We start from the raw sequence: 15,063 nt of genomic DNA on the forward strand, positions 1-15,063 counted from the left end.
TCTGCTAACATGATGATACAAAATTACATCCGTTTCATGACAGATTGCCATGGCAACCTCAGTAGTGGAGTGGAGCCGTTCTGTCTCTGTATTGATTGTCTACCCCACAAACTGTGTTGTACAAGCAGAACACTGTTCAATTCATAATATATCGGGCAGGAATTGTATAACTACCGGTAACATAAACAAGCACACAGTCTTACAAGTGCTCGCACAGTCACACACCCAAACACTCAGAGATACACACTCCTCCTAAGATCCAGTATAACCTGCAGGAATGTGTGGACCCCAGTCAGCGTTGCCTCATGAGTGACAGAACCCTTGCACGCAAAAAAGCAATTTGTGAAATTGACAAGGAGCTAGTGTAGTAGTAAGCCTAATGTAGCTAAACATTATCTGGCCTCTGAGGATAGGAAAGGGAGAAAATAAGACGGTACGCATTTCAGCAATACCAATAGTAATATTTATTACGACAACATGGGTTAAGAGAGCGAGAAAGATCACAAAATACTCTGAGAGAGGTCTATTGTTACAAGAGGTTTGCCAAACTAACACTTGTAAAAGTATATTTGAATAATTTAGAACACAAGGGCATGCAGTCAGAAAAGAAGAAGAGAAACAAACAGAGAAAACGGTAAAAGAAAGAAAACCCCCCAGAAGAATATAGCTGCAGAAAGCAGAATGAGAAGGCACATTCACAGACTAAAATGAGTAAATCTCGGTAGAAGACGACACACTGTAGTTGTACTAACAGGGTGGAAAGCAACAGGTTGATTGATAGAAAGATAATTGAATACAGAACACTTGAAAAAGCCAAGGTGATTTAAAGGACAGGTTCAAGGCAGGAGAGTGATTAACCCTTTGAGGACCTGAACGCTTCTCTACTATTCTCGCCATGATAGAAACTCAAATGTCAACGGCAGACTTTAGAGATAAAATAAATACCGGTTTTGTCATTTTTAAATCAAAACTTTGTGTCCTACTACATAATGACAACATATAAATAGGATACATTTCTACAGTCTACTACATCCAATAGGACTCAGAGGCATTACATTGCCTTACATTCTATTTCTGAGAAGTTGGAGGAGAGGTATGGATCACCAAATCCATTGTTTAGCACATGTACATTACCATTCACAAGTTTTGGGTCACTTAGAAATGTCGTTGTTTTTAAAGAAAAGCACATTTTTTGTCCATTTAAAATAACATCAAATTGATCAGAAATACAGTGTAGACATTGCTAATGTTGTAAATTACTATTGTAGCTGGAAACAGCAGACTTTTTATGGAATATCTACATAGGCGTACAGAGGCCCATTATCAGCAACCATCACTCCTGTGTTCCAATGGCATGTTGTGTTAGTTAATCCAAGATTTATCCTTTTAAAAGGCTAATTGATCATTAGAAAAGCCTTTTGCAATTATGTTAGCACAGCTGAAAACTGTTGTGCTAATTAAGACGCAATAAAACTGTTGTACTGATTTAATGAAGCAATAAAACTGTCCTTCTTTAGACTAGTTGAGTATCTGGAGCATCAGCTCCAACAGGCTCAAAAGGGCCAGAAACAAAGAACTTTCTTCTGAAACTCATCAGTCTATTCTTGTTCTGAGAAATGAAGGCTATTCCATGCGAGAAATTGTCAAGAAACTGAAGATCACGTACTACTCTCTTCACAGAACAGCGAGTTTCAGAAGAAAGTTCTTTGTTTCTGGCCATTTTGAGCCTGTAATCAAACCCACAAATGCTGATGCTCCAGATACTCAACTAGTCTAAAGAAGGACAGTTTTATTGCTTCATTAAATCAGTACAACAGTTTTCAGCTGTGCTAACATAATTGCAAAAGGGTTTTCTAATGATCAATTAGCCTTTTAAAATGCTAAACTTGGATTACTTACCACAACGTGCCATTTGAACACAGCAGTGATGGTTGCTGATTATGGGCTTCTGTACGCCTATGTAGATATTCCATTTTTTTTAAATCAGCCATTTCCAGCTACAATAGTCATTTACAACATTAACTATGTCTACGCGGTATTTCTGATCAGTTTGATGTTATTTTAAAATGGACAAAAAAATAGCCTTTTCTTTCAAAAACAAGGACATTTCTAAGTTACCCCAAACTTTTGAACGGTGGTGTGTGTAAACTTGTCAAGTGATCCAACTCCATTTTTCTCCATTATGATTCTTCATAAAACCATTCTGCTCAAGCTCTCAAAGGGTTAAAGAAACAAAGCAGGCTATCTTACCACAAGACCTCAGAGGTTCTTCATCTTGTCCAATCACAGGTGACAAAATAGATTTAAAGAGACAGTATAATTTTTCTCTTGCTACCTATTAGTTCAACGCTCCTGTGTACAAGCTTAATAAGACTCATTCAATAACTAACAGCAAGACAGGGTTTCTCAAGATAATAATCCATCTTTGATTCTGAACCAATCTAAAATATTTTCCATAACTAGGCTATCCTCATAAATACATTTCATCTTCAAATAGTTTACACAACACAGTTTAAAACAATATCAGGAAGTCTATCTAGTTTGAAAATAAATAAGAATTCATTTTCCTGTAATAAAAATACACTATTAAATCTGTATACATTTAGTATTTTTTTTAAAATTTTCTTTAATAAAAACAACTAGTAACACTGTTAAGCAGAAAAATGGCATCCTATAATATGTTCTTGTCAATTTCACAAATTGAACAGGCAGGCACACTGCAGCAAAAAAGCAAGGCAGGGAGGGTATCACTAACTTCAGTGTGTTCTCAAGGAGCCTGTTCGTAGACCAACACATAGCAAAACATACCTGAATATCAAAGACAAATGAAAAGGCTTCCTTTTGAGCTGCTCTGACCCAAAGGAGCCCGGGTGGGGGAAATAAATACTGTCTCTTTAAGGTTGGTTACATTTTCTCCAGGATTGAACACAGTGCAAGCATGTTGAGGCTTTCACACTCCAAGGCCTGCTACTGTACGCTTTCTTAAAGATGAGAATTGATTGGTGCTGTCCAGAAACAAAAATACTGATTGGATGAACTTGGGCCAGAATAAAAGAGAGCAGCAATTAACAGGTTCTGAGGAATGTTTTCACCGCTCCACTACACTATCTCCATCATGTTAACGGCAACCATTTTGCTGCAGCTCCGGGATCCGTTGCCATTGCTCATTGTCTTACTCTCTCCTTCGAGAGTAGCCTAACCATTTCAGTTCAACTGAAAGTTGATTTATTCTCATGTGCAATAAAACTTAAACAAAAAAAATGGGTGTCATTACATTGATCATTTCCCAATTTAGAATAACTAAAATGGTGAATTCCTAGACGGAACTTGATTGTGATGCCTCTTTGCCCGAACTGCTAAAACCAATAAACTGATATGTTGGCTAGTGTTGAAATATTATAGGCTATAAGGACATCTCACTGCACACTTATGCCAATAGATAAGCACATGGGTGTTAAAAGGAGTGTGCTGCTCACACACAGGGGATGTAAGGAGAGACCTTGAATGTACTCAGAGGAATATGAGACGTGACATGGAAGATGAAATGCTTGGTAAATTAATTACGATCATGAGAGGGGAGAAGGGTGCTGATATGGACAATGCCTGGACATTAAGGCTAATTAGATTCCATGAGAGTGTTTCCATTTAGAGGTTCAGTACCCTGGTCCGCTAACCTCTGATCTCTTTGTAGTGATGTGGGCTTTGTGGGGTCAGGGCCAAGAGACCACTTAGGTTTAGGGAGATGGAGCAAAAGCACTATGGGAGACTGATACCCAACACTGGGAGTGTCAAGGAATACTATATGGGTACTCTCTCACACACAGTAGGAAAACTCACTCGTACACATACAAAACACAACCAAGCAATCACACTCACACATACCAAAACACAACGAGCAATCAAAACAATTTACTCAATGCAATAAGATAAACTGTGTGATATGATAAACTGTAGGTGATTTCTGCCATTCATAAATACTTTTTGCCTTTTGATAAATACTTTCTTTTCACATAATACTTAAGTACAGTGCATTCGGAAAGTAATCATTCTGTTACGTTGTTGCATTATTCTAAAAGTTATTATATACATTTTTTCCTCATCAATCTACAGATACCCCACAATGACAAAGAAAAAACTGGATTTTAGAAATGATTGAAAATAAAAAACAGAATAAAAAAAGAATACCTTATCGACATAAGTATTCAGACCATTTCCTATTAGACTCGAAATTGAGCTCAGGTGAATCCTGTTTCCATTGGTCATCCTTGAGATGTTTCTACAACTTGATTGGAGTCCACCTGTGGTAAATTCAATTGATTGGACATGATTTGGAACGACACACACCTGTCCATATAAGGTCCCACAGAAGACAGTGCATGTCAGAGCAAAAACCAAGCCGTGAGGTCGAAGGAATGGTCCAAGACAGGATTGTGTGGAGGCACAGATCTGGGGAAGGGTACCAAAATAATTCTGCGACATTGAAAATCCCCAAGAACAGTGGCCTCCATCATTCTTAAACGGAAGAAGTTTGGAACCACCAATACTCTTCCTAAAGCTGGCCGCCCAGCCAAGCTGAGAAATCAGGGGAGAAGGGCCTTGTTCAGGAAGTTGACCAAAAACCCGATGGTCACTCTGACAGAGCTCCAGAGTTCCTCTCTGGAGATGGGAAAAACTTCCAGAAGGACAACAATCTCTGCAACACTCCATCAATCAGGCCTTTATGGTAAAGTGGCCAGACGGAAGCCATTCCTCAGTAAAAGACACATGACAGCCTGCTTGGAGTTACCAAAAAGACACCGAAAGGACTTTCAGACCATGAGCAACAAGATGCTCTGGTCTGAGGAAACCAAGATTGAACTCTGGCCTGAATGCCAACCATCACATCTGGAGGAAACCTTGCCATCCGTACGGTGAAGCATGGTGGTGGCATCATCATGTGGGGATGTTTTTCAGCAACAGGGTCTGGGAGACTAGTCAGGATCGAGGAAAAGATTAACGGAGTAAAGTACAGAGAGATTCTTGATGAAAACCTGCTCCAGAGCGCTCAGGACCTCAGACTGGGACGAAGGTTCACCTTCCAACAGGACAATGACCCTAAGCACACAGCCAAGACAACGCAGGAGTGGCTTTGGGACAAGTCATTGAATGTCTTTAAGTGGCCCAGCCAGAGCCTGGACTTGAACCCGATCAAACCTCTCTGGTGAGACGCCATCCAACCTGACAGAGCGTGAGAGGATCTGGAGAGAATCATTTAAGAAACAGGTGTGCCAAGCCTGTAGCGTCATACCCAACAAGATTTGAGGCTGTAATTGCTGCCAAAGGTACTTCAACAAAGTATTGAGTAAAGGGTCTGCATACTTAAGTAAATGTGACATTTCATTTTATTTATATTTATTTTTGCAAAAAAATCTAAAAACCTGTTTTTGCCTTGTCATTATGATTATGATTGTTGAGGACAAAAAACAATTACATCAATTTTAGAATAATGTTGTAATGTAACAAAATGTGGAAAAAGTCAAGGGGTCTGAATACTTTCCGAATGCAGTGTATGTCCACGCTCAAGGAACATCTTTACAAATGTTCCTTGTATGCCTCTTATTATCATCATGTTTTGATTTGATAACTGAGCATGAAGCATCAATATAATAAATCTGAGGAAGAATTTGGCTTGCTGTGAGTAAAGGTAAAGCCTATTGCAGCATACAGTAACTGGGCATTCTGAAAGTGATCAATAAAATCCATCTCCTGGTACAGAGGCCCATCACCATTACATGGCTCTGCGTTAATCTGCATTCAGCCATTTTAGTTGCATCACTCAACACACAACCAAGGCTGGGGAGACAAAAGGTGCATTGAGGAGATGAGCGATGTGTGCTATGACAGCACAGACAGGGAATGAAGGCCAGTGGTCTCATAGAGCAGCGTGACTGCATCACATCAACCTGACTGTCTCTCATCAGAGGAGGCCTGTGCTTTTTGACTGTGCTACAAATTCTAAACAAATTAGTAATAAATAATTAATTAATCAAAAGTATCTTAATAAGTTTAATAAATAAATAAATAAATAAATAAATAATAAATATTAGGTGAATAAAAATGCTGAATTTAATACCAGGTAATGATGGGTTTGGGAATGAATGACTGGTGGGTGTGTCTCATCATGATTTAGCAGTAATGTGGTTGAGCTAGCTCACTGCTTTGCCCTCTAGTCTAAACCCTAGTTTAATGGGCGCTAAGGGGCACTGAGGGGGGTGGAGACAGAGAGGCCACCGCCAGGCCTACGATTGGTTCTCTATGTGTGACTGGACGGGGCCTCACCAGAGGAGGCGCACTAGTTCCTCACCTGAGGCGGGGGGTTGGTGGGCCGAGAGACCCGGCAGGTCCAGAGAGCTGTCTGACATCACGTGCTTCAGGTCTCCACCCATGTCCGACAGCTTCATGTCCAGCTGCACTGACAGAGCGTCCTCAGAGTCCTCTTTGCCCACGCTGCTGCCCCCGATGGATGGGAGGTCTAGGGACTTAACTGAAGCCGAGTCCTCCTTGCCTCCGTGTTTGAAGGCTGACACCTTATCCACCAGGCTCTTCTCCGAGGCCCCCAGCGCCGTGCAGAACTTGGATGACTGGAAGTCGGCGAAGTCATCTGCTTCGCTCCTGAGTGACGAGAACGAGCCGCCGGCACTCTCCTTGTTGTCGTCGTACGCCAAGCCTCCCTCCAGAGACAGCTGCTTGAACACGTCGTACTTGTCAGAGCCCTGCTGGGGCAGCTGTGGAGCGATGGTGGTCTCTCCTCTCCCCTCTGCCCTGCCCTCTCCAGACCTCAACCCCTCACCCTTGGCCTCCCCCCCAGAGCTGCCGAAAGCCATGAAGTCTGCAAAGTCATCCTGAGATGCTGCCACGCCCCCTCCCGGAGCAGTGCCAATAGGAACAGCCTCAGAAGACGAGGCGGGGCCGAAGAGGGCAAAGTTGCCAAAGTCCTCAGCCCCTCCCCCAGGGGGCTTAGCCCCACCTGGTGGGAGCACTAGGGAGGGGGGCACAGAGGGGAAGGGACTGGGCTTGGTCTCAGCAGGGGTGGGGGCTGAGGGAGCCATAGAGGAGAAGAGATCCAGGTCAGCCATGTTGAGAGGGTTTTTAGGCTGAGAGAGAGAGACTGCTGGTTGTTGATGTAGATGTATCTGATTTTGTAGTTGCGGTAGAGACTGAGAGTTAGGGAAAGCAGGAGGGAAGGCTGGCTGAAACATCTTGGCCTGGTCTGGAGGGTCTAGTGGAGAGATGCTGTCGGAGGTTTTAAAGTCTGTGAAGCCATCATCCACGCTGGCAGACTTGAAATCGGCAAATCCTTCCCCTGCGAAACAAATAGAACAATTGAAGAGGATTGCAAAAGCATTTAACACAGCAGCCAGACAGGAAGGACATTGGCATGACACAGAGTAACATCAGTCGCCTCAGTTCCAGATTTTTTTAATCATTTCACAATCCTACAAGAAAGAGAGAGGCGGATTAGTTACGCCTCTGTAACATAACAGAGACGCGTGGTGAATTTCAAGCAGTGAAGAGACCTGCGCTGGGCTGTAGTCCAGAGACACACTGCTATGAAAGAACAGCAGCAGCACACAGCAGTACACAAACCAGTCTGGGCTCTCTACAGAGACACACACAACACCACAACATGCAACAGTCGTCTGTCAGTCCCTAACCGTGGGAAAGAACTCCCTACCATCTACAGACTTCCTCCCAAGTCTCAGTAGTGTTTTCGATTTTTAGAACAGCATCTTATTCCCAAACCACACATTTTACTTCAATCATGACAGGAGGGCTCTAGAAAAGCACAGCGGAAAAGTGGGTAGAGTTGTGGTTGTAGTGGCTGCTACACCTCTGCAGTAACAGAAGCAGGAAATGGTGTTCACACCACTGCTGTTTTGTGGGAGAGAGAGAACTAATGTGCTCATTATGGAGAATGAGCCTGGCAGGCAGCACACAGGAAAGGTCACTGCAATCAGAATCAGGCGGGACTTACTGGAGTCGTGAGAGCTGCTGTCCCCATCGGAAACTGTTCTAGTGAAACAGGGAACAGCAGGAAACAGACCTACATCAGGGCGACTTCTGAATGTACTGAACACTCTGGAAATGTGCGCAAGATAAAAGCACACACACTACAGAGCAAACACAGCACTCGGAAATAGTATTCTTCTTGGTACTCAGTCTCTAACCCCTTCCCATTTACACAGCTCTACATTGGTCTAAATCTAGGTAGAACACATGGCTATTTCGGTCTACCTACAAAAACAAGTCATCAAACATATTTTCTCCTCCAAGGCTGCTGTGACTTTGTGTTTGAAGGTCTGTCAGTTTCTTCCTCTAGCCATCTGTTGAGTACAGGGACCATCTCAGAGCCCAGTCCCCACTATGCACTCTCTGAGAGAAGGCTTGGGAGCTGTAGGGGTTGGCTTGGGAACTCTGTGTGTGTGTGTGACCCAGCCCAGAGCCAGGGAGGAGGGAGAGCTCTACTTACCTACTGGTTTCCTGTCACCTGGTGGCTCTAGCTGTCGGAACACACTGTATTTGTCTCCGCCAAAATCTGGGTCAAACGAGATAAACAAAACAGCTGAATGATAAATGACAGCATATCTGGCAGGCAAGAAATGTACTGTACTACAATACCACACAAAGACTATTAGGTAAGTATTCTATGACAAACAACATGAACAATGTCTATTTCCTACACATCTGTTAGTTGTGGTGGAGGATGAGCAGTGAATAGTTGAGGTGTGATGTAGGGCCAGGAGGGTGTGTACCTGAGGCAGGCTGAGAGGGCTCTGGAGGCTGCTCCACCGAGAGCTGCTTGAAGACAGCATACTTATCAGAAGATGACGAGGAGGAGCCAGAGACCGGAGTCAGAATGGCAGGAGCACTGCAGACAGACAGACAATACACCATGCTCAGTCCACAGGGGAGTCTGGGGCTGTGTCCCAAGTTGCACCCTATTGCCTATATAGTGCACTACTTATGACCAGAGTGCGCTATGTTTGTAGGAAATGTATGTAGGGAATAGTAGTGGACTATGTATGTAGGGATTTTTGGACGCAGTCTGGGGGTCAATGCTGCACCCATCTCCCCTACCTTAATCCCTTTAAGCTGCCTGAGTAGATTGGACACTTACAATGGTGAGATCTCATGGCAGTTTTACACCATACAGTCCCACAGATAAGACAGAGGGAATCAAAAGCCTGGAGGGAATGAGGGATCTCTCCTGATGCCTTGCCTTCAACTGACCATCATGTTGTTAAGAGCCATTCTACAGCTGCTGTGAGAGCCAGCTGTCTATCCTGACGATTCAGCGTGGGGTTTTTCAGTCTCCCTTTCAATTAGACAGTGATCTGATACCGGGGTGGTGGGGAGATACGCAGGAGGAAACAATTTTGTTTTTGGGGAGAGAGGAAGGGGATTGTAAAGGACTATGCCACCATGCCATTCAGACGTGAGAACCTTTATTTCCACATTCTCTTTGTTCTTTGTCTTGTAAGATAACTGGCTTTGGGCTGCCTCTTCCTGAGGGACACTCCCCACACAGGGTTTGAAAAGTAATATAAAGAAAATCATTAAGAGATGGTGAGATGCAATTGTAATGCTGGAGAGACTATTACAAGCAACTAAGAGACCATGTACTTGTTACCCACAATACCTGTATAAGATGTAGCATTCAGCTTTACTTCCATACAGAACGCATCATCTTATTTAAAGTAATATCAAACACTGTCTGTACCGTACCTGTTCTGGTGCAGAGAAGGTGTGTTGGTGGGGAAGGTTTGCCCTGACTCCCCCTGGAATTCAGTGAAGGACTGGTCCCCTCCTCCTGCCCTGGGGGCCTCCTGGAAGTCCTGGAAGTCATCATCGTCTGCTTTCCCCTAAACACACCACCAAGACGATGGACACATGAGTGAGTAAACACAGAATGAATGAACACACTTTGGATAAAAGCGTCTACTAAATGGCATAAATTCTATAATTATACATAATGTGAAATTAAACCACATGTATCTGTATATACAGTGCCTTGCGAAAGTATTCGGCCCCCTTGAACTTTGCGACCTTTTGCCACATTTCAGGCATCAAACATAAAGATATAAAACTGTATTTTTTTGTGAAGAATTAACAACAAGTGGGACACAATCATGAAGTGGAACGACATTTATTGGATATTTCAAACTTTTTTAACAAATCAAAAACTGAAAAATTGGGCGTGCAAAATTATTCAGCCCCTTTACTTTCAGTGCAGCAAACTCTCTCCAGAAGTTCAGTGAGGATCTCTGAATGATCCAATGTTGACTTAAATGACTAATGATGATAAATACAATCCACCTGTGTGTAATCAAGTCTCCGTATAAATGCACCTGCACTGTGATAGTCTCAGAGATCCGTTAAAAGCGCAGAGAGCATCATGAAGAACAAGGAACACACCAGGCAGGTCCGAGATACTGTTGTGAAGAAGTTTAAAGCCGGATTTGGATACAAAAAGATTTCCCAAGCTTTAAACATCCCAAGGAGCACTGTGCAAGCGATAATATTGAAATGGAAGGAGTATCAGACCACTGCAAATCTACCAAGACCTGGCCGTCCCTCTAAACTTTCAGCTCATACAAGGAGAAGACTGATCAGAGATGCAGCCAAGAGGCCCATGATCACTCTGGATGAACTGCAGAGATCTACAGCTGAGGTGGGAGACTCTGTCCATAGGACAACAATCAGTCGTATATTGCACAAATCTGGCCTTTATGGAAGAGTGGCAAGAAGAAAGCCATTTCTTAAAGATATCCATAAAAAGTGTCGTTTAAAGTTTGCCACAAGCCACCTGGGAGACACACCAAACATGTGGAAGAAGGTGCTCTGGTCAGATGAAACCAAAATTGAACTTTTTGGCAACAATGCAAAACGTTATGTTTGGCGTAAAAGCAACACAGCTCATCACCCTGAACATACCATCCCCACTGTCAAACATGGTGGTGGCAGCATCATGGTTTGGGCCTGCTTTTCTTCAGCAGGGACAGGGAAGATGGTTAAAATTGATGGGAAGATGGATGGAGCCAAATACAGGACCATTCTGGAAGAAAACCTGATGGAGTCTGCAAAAGACCTGAGACTGGGACGGAGATTTGTCTTCCAACAAGACAATGATCCAAAACATAAAGCAAAATCTACAATGGAATGGTTCAAAAATAAACATATCCAGGTGTTAGAATGGCCAAGTCAAAGTCCAGACCTGAATCCAATCAAGAATCTGTGGAAAGAACTGAAAACTGCTGTTCACAAATGCTCTCCATCCAACCTCACTAAGCTCGAGCTGTTTTGCAAGGAGGAATGGGAAAAATTTTCAGTCTCTCAATGTGCAAAACTGATAGAGACATACCCCAAGCGACTTACAGCTGTAATCGCAGCAAAAGGTGGCGCTACAAAGTATTAACTTAAGGGGGCTGAATAATTTTGCACGCCCAATTTTTCAGTTTTTGATTTGTTAAAAAAGTTTGAAATATCCAATAAATGTCGTTCCACTTCATGATTGTGTGCCACTTGTTGTTGATTCTTCACAAAAAAATACAGTTTTATATCTTTATGTTTGAAGCCTGAAATGTGGCAAAAGGACGCAAAGTTCAAGGGGGCCGAATACTTTCGCAAGGCACTGTACTATGGAGAAGCTTGGTTGGCTCATTGGCTGGATGTGATACCTGCAAATGTGGGAAGTTGGTGATGAAGTTGGTGGGAAGTTGGGCAGAGGGTAGAGGAGCTCCAGGAGGAGCCCTGCCCATGACTGCTGGTGCTGGGGTAGGCATGGCCATGGACACGGGGACAGGGGGCTGAGTCATCATGGGCTGCTGGTGTTGGTGCTGCTGGGGCATGACAGTGGCCATAGCCATGGCCAGGGCAGGTAGGTTGGGCACCGGGGGAGAGGGAAACTGGCTCAGGATCTCCACATTCATGGCTGGAAGACCACTCTGCAGGGGAGGGATGAACAGGGATCAGTGGTCAGGTTCAGATAAGGCTGCGTCTCCTGAATGATGATATATTTATTTTAAATGGTATTTATGCCCCGTTTTACTCCCAAATTTCGATCTTATCTCATCGCTACAACTCCCCAACGAGATCGGGAGGCAAAAGTTGAGTCATGAGTCCTCTGAAACATGGTCCACCAAACTGCGCTGCTTAACACCCGCCCGCTTAACCCGGAAGCCAGCCACACCAATGTTTCGGAGGAAACACCATTCAACTGACGACTGAGGTCAGCCTGCAGGCGCCCGGCCCGCCACAAGGAGTCGCTAGAGTGTGATGAACCAAGTAAAACCTCCCCAGCCAAACCCTCCCCTAACTCGGACGACGCTGGGCCAATTGTGCGCCGCCGTATGGGACTCTCGATCACGGACGGTTGTGATACAGCCCGGGATTGAACCCGGGTCTGTAGTGACGCCTCTAACTCTGCAATGTAGTGCCTTAGACCGCTGCACCACTCGGGAGGCCCTGAATGATGGACTTTTAGCGTGACATCACTGAAAGTCACAGTAACTGCTTGATGCGTTAATGTCGATTTTTACATGTTAGACTTTTAGAAAGTTACATAGACAGGGGCATTAACTTTGCAAAGACACCCGTCATCATATAGTGAATAGGCAGTGCTGTCTGTAAGTGCATCATCATTTTAAAGCAGTGACACTGGAAAATTGTGCTTTTCCTTTCATCCAACCCAATCATCTATTATAATTGCATTCCATCCAGCAGGAGCCAGACAGATGTTTTTCTGAAATAAATCATTCATTAGTCAAGTTCCATTTTAACAGCCATCAATGGCGGCGGCTTCCCAATCTTTTTCATCATTGTACAAAGGATGCAACTCATGCCGGCGCTCCCTCAAGACTCGTACATAACAGAATAAGTGATATTATTCTCGCTGTGGCAGGTGGCGGTGGCGTGCAGAGTGAGTTGTGCAGTGCAGAGGATTGTCAGTCTCTCAGGGGTGCTGGTGAGCGACAGGGCCGGGCCGGGCCGAGGGAGATAAGAGGTCTGCTGTCACACTAGGCTGAGAAGAGACTCAGTCACTTTCACCTGGCTGCCTGAGCTCAGTCATACCACCACCACCACCCTCCCAGGGCCCAGAGCTGAGATTCAGCACAGTCACTCACTATCAGTCTCCCTTTCACATGTCTGGGGTGACTGACTGTAAGACGGTTCTTAGAAGATCAACTGCACACATATGCAGTAGGCCTAACTACAGAAGGTGGGTAAGGTGCTATGAAACATAATATTAGGGACTGTCCTTCACGTGAAGAAAAGATCACAGTGACGGTGAAGGATGACTTTGTGTCCCCAATGACAGAACAGATCCTCAAATCTTTCTGTTGTTAATAACTCTGACCCTTTAAAAAATGTAAGGTGATGCAAATGCCTACCTGTGCCACACCAATCAGAGCCAGGACTGTGTAGAGCTCCTCCTTGGTCAGCATGCCAGGTGTGGTGCGATTGGCTGAGGCCCAGATCTGGCCCAGTGCTTCCCTGGGCAGGCCTGAGGACATCAGGATGGGGTAGAGCTTGGCTGTGTCGATGCCCCCCGGAGTCATGGTGAACTGCAGGACCTTTTTGAACATCTCTGGAAGGGAGAAAGAGAAGGCATAGCAACAGGTCAATCATATTACAGAAAGACTGGGTAGAACTAGGAAGTTTTCTCTGACTCAATGGAGAAGGCGTTGGACAGGATCTGAGTAGACACCATAGACATAATGCATCATTGGCAGAAACCTGTTCCAAAATGTAGGTGTTTACCTGGGATGAGGCTGTCGTTGTAGAGCCAGCCTGGTACCATGGGCTGAGGGTACCCACCAACACCTGCTGTCAGCAACACAGGGACAGTTAGGTTAGGAGCTGAAGTAGAGACTTAGGGCTGGGTGTACTACCTGCTCTGCATCTCACCAGACCAGAGCCTGCCTGTATACTATTCTCCACCTTCTGGAGATCTGAGTGGAAATGTAATGCTGCACTGCACTGATTCACTAAGGACACATCCAAAATGGCACTCTGATGCACTACCTTTAACCCATATGGATCTGGTCAAAAGGAGTGCACTATAACGGGAATAGGGTGCCATTTGGGATTCCACACCCTAAGCTTCATACAACTATTCATGTGTCCTTGTACCAGAACCAACTACTCCGACAGCTCCTGAGGGGGAAGAGAAGGTTGGATTTGGGTTTTCAAACAAATAAATGAGCCTCTCTCTTTAATTCATAGTGACATTGATCTAAATATTCTGTGTAATCATGAGGTCATTTTTTCATGAATGTACTAAGGTGGAGTTACTGATTCAGCAGGTGTAAAAGCAGCTCCTAAAACACACTGAATAAGGTGCATTCAGAGAGGAAGATGCCTTAATGGATGCATTAGACTAGTACGTCGAAATGACAAATGTTGACTCAAGCAGCTACTTGGCTACATCATCCCCTCATCAGACCAGCTCAATCATCTCAGACACTTAAATAACTCTATCACAGTTCACCCAGTCTCTGATGAGGAGCCTCTACATTGTCTTGGATGACAGACAGCAAGCGACTGAGGAAAAAGACCAACAAACGAAACCAAATAGACAGCAGCAGAGTAGCAGAGTGGCATGCAGAATAAGAATGAGGCCCCAGGTCTAAACCCAGGGGACCCCAGTAGGAACGGGTCAATCCAAGCGTAGCATCTCATCCGTGTTAAACCTAAACAGTCAGCAGCATGCGCCAGTCTCTCTATGACTGCATCAAATGACACCCATTACCTACAGGGCCCTATGGTCAAAAGTAGTACACTATATAGAAAATGGGGGGCCATTTGGGACACAGCCAGAGCGAGAGAGGTTCGTCTGCAGGAAAGTGATCCCCAGTAGAAGAACAGACAGAGAATTATTTAGTCAGCAGGCAGGTATTCCTCCAGGGGATCTCCACATTGTGCAGGCTAGCGTGAGACAGGCCTAATGAGATCTGGATGGAGAAGAGACCCAGCAGAACGATTCCTCAGCTATATAGGAGTCCCGAAGCAGTTACCCAAGGA

The 15,063-nt window shown here is 44.4% G+C and overlaps 1 protein-coding gene across 39 annotated transcripts in view; it reads right to left on the bottom strand.

Moving 5' to 3' along the window:
* The window catches only part of LOC110503920 (synergin gamma), a 43,635-nt gene that overhangs the window by 12,797 nt on the left and 15,775 nt on the right, over positions 1 to 15,063 (bottom strand). For 20 of the 39 annotated variants that reach the window (XM_090218572.1, XM_090218571.1, XM_090218568.1 and 17 more), the window contains 7 exons: positions 13,801 to 13,863; positions 13,431 to 13,627; positions 11,718 to 11,984; positions 9,766 to 9,902; positions 8,793 to 8,908; positions 8,510 to 8,575; positions 6,344 to 7,342 (listed from right to left, as the gene is read on the bottom strand). In XM_090218572.1, coding sequence (XP_090074698.1) covers positions 6,344 to 7,342; positions 8,510 to 8,575; positions 8,793 to 8,908; positions 9,766 to 9,902; positions 11,718 to 11,984; positions 13,431 to 13,627; positions 13,801 to 13,863 — 1,845 coding nt within the window. Of the gene's footprint in view, positions 1 to 6,343; positions 7,343 to 8,509; positions 8,576 to 8,792; positions 8,909 to 9,765; positions 9,903 to 11,717; positions 11,985 to 13,430; positions 13,628 to 13,800; positions 13,867 to 15,063 lie in introns of all 39 variants that reach the window. The other 19 variants (XM_090218558.1, XM_090218557.1, XM_090218555.1 and 16 more) reach the window with 1 other exon arrangement.

The sequence above is a fragment of the Oncorhynchus mykiss genome, chromosome 24, assembly GCF_057628025.1.
Source record: "Oncorhynchus mykiss isolate SJ-2025 chromosome 24, ASM5762802v1, whole genome shotgun sequence".
In the NCBI taxonomy this organism is placed as follows: Eukaryota; Metazoa; Chordata; class Actinopteri; order Salmoniformes; family Salmonidae; genus Oncorhynchus; species Oncorhynchus mykiss.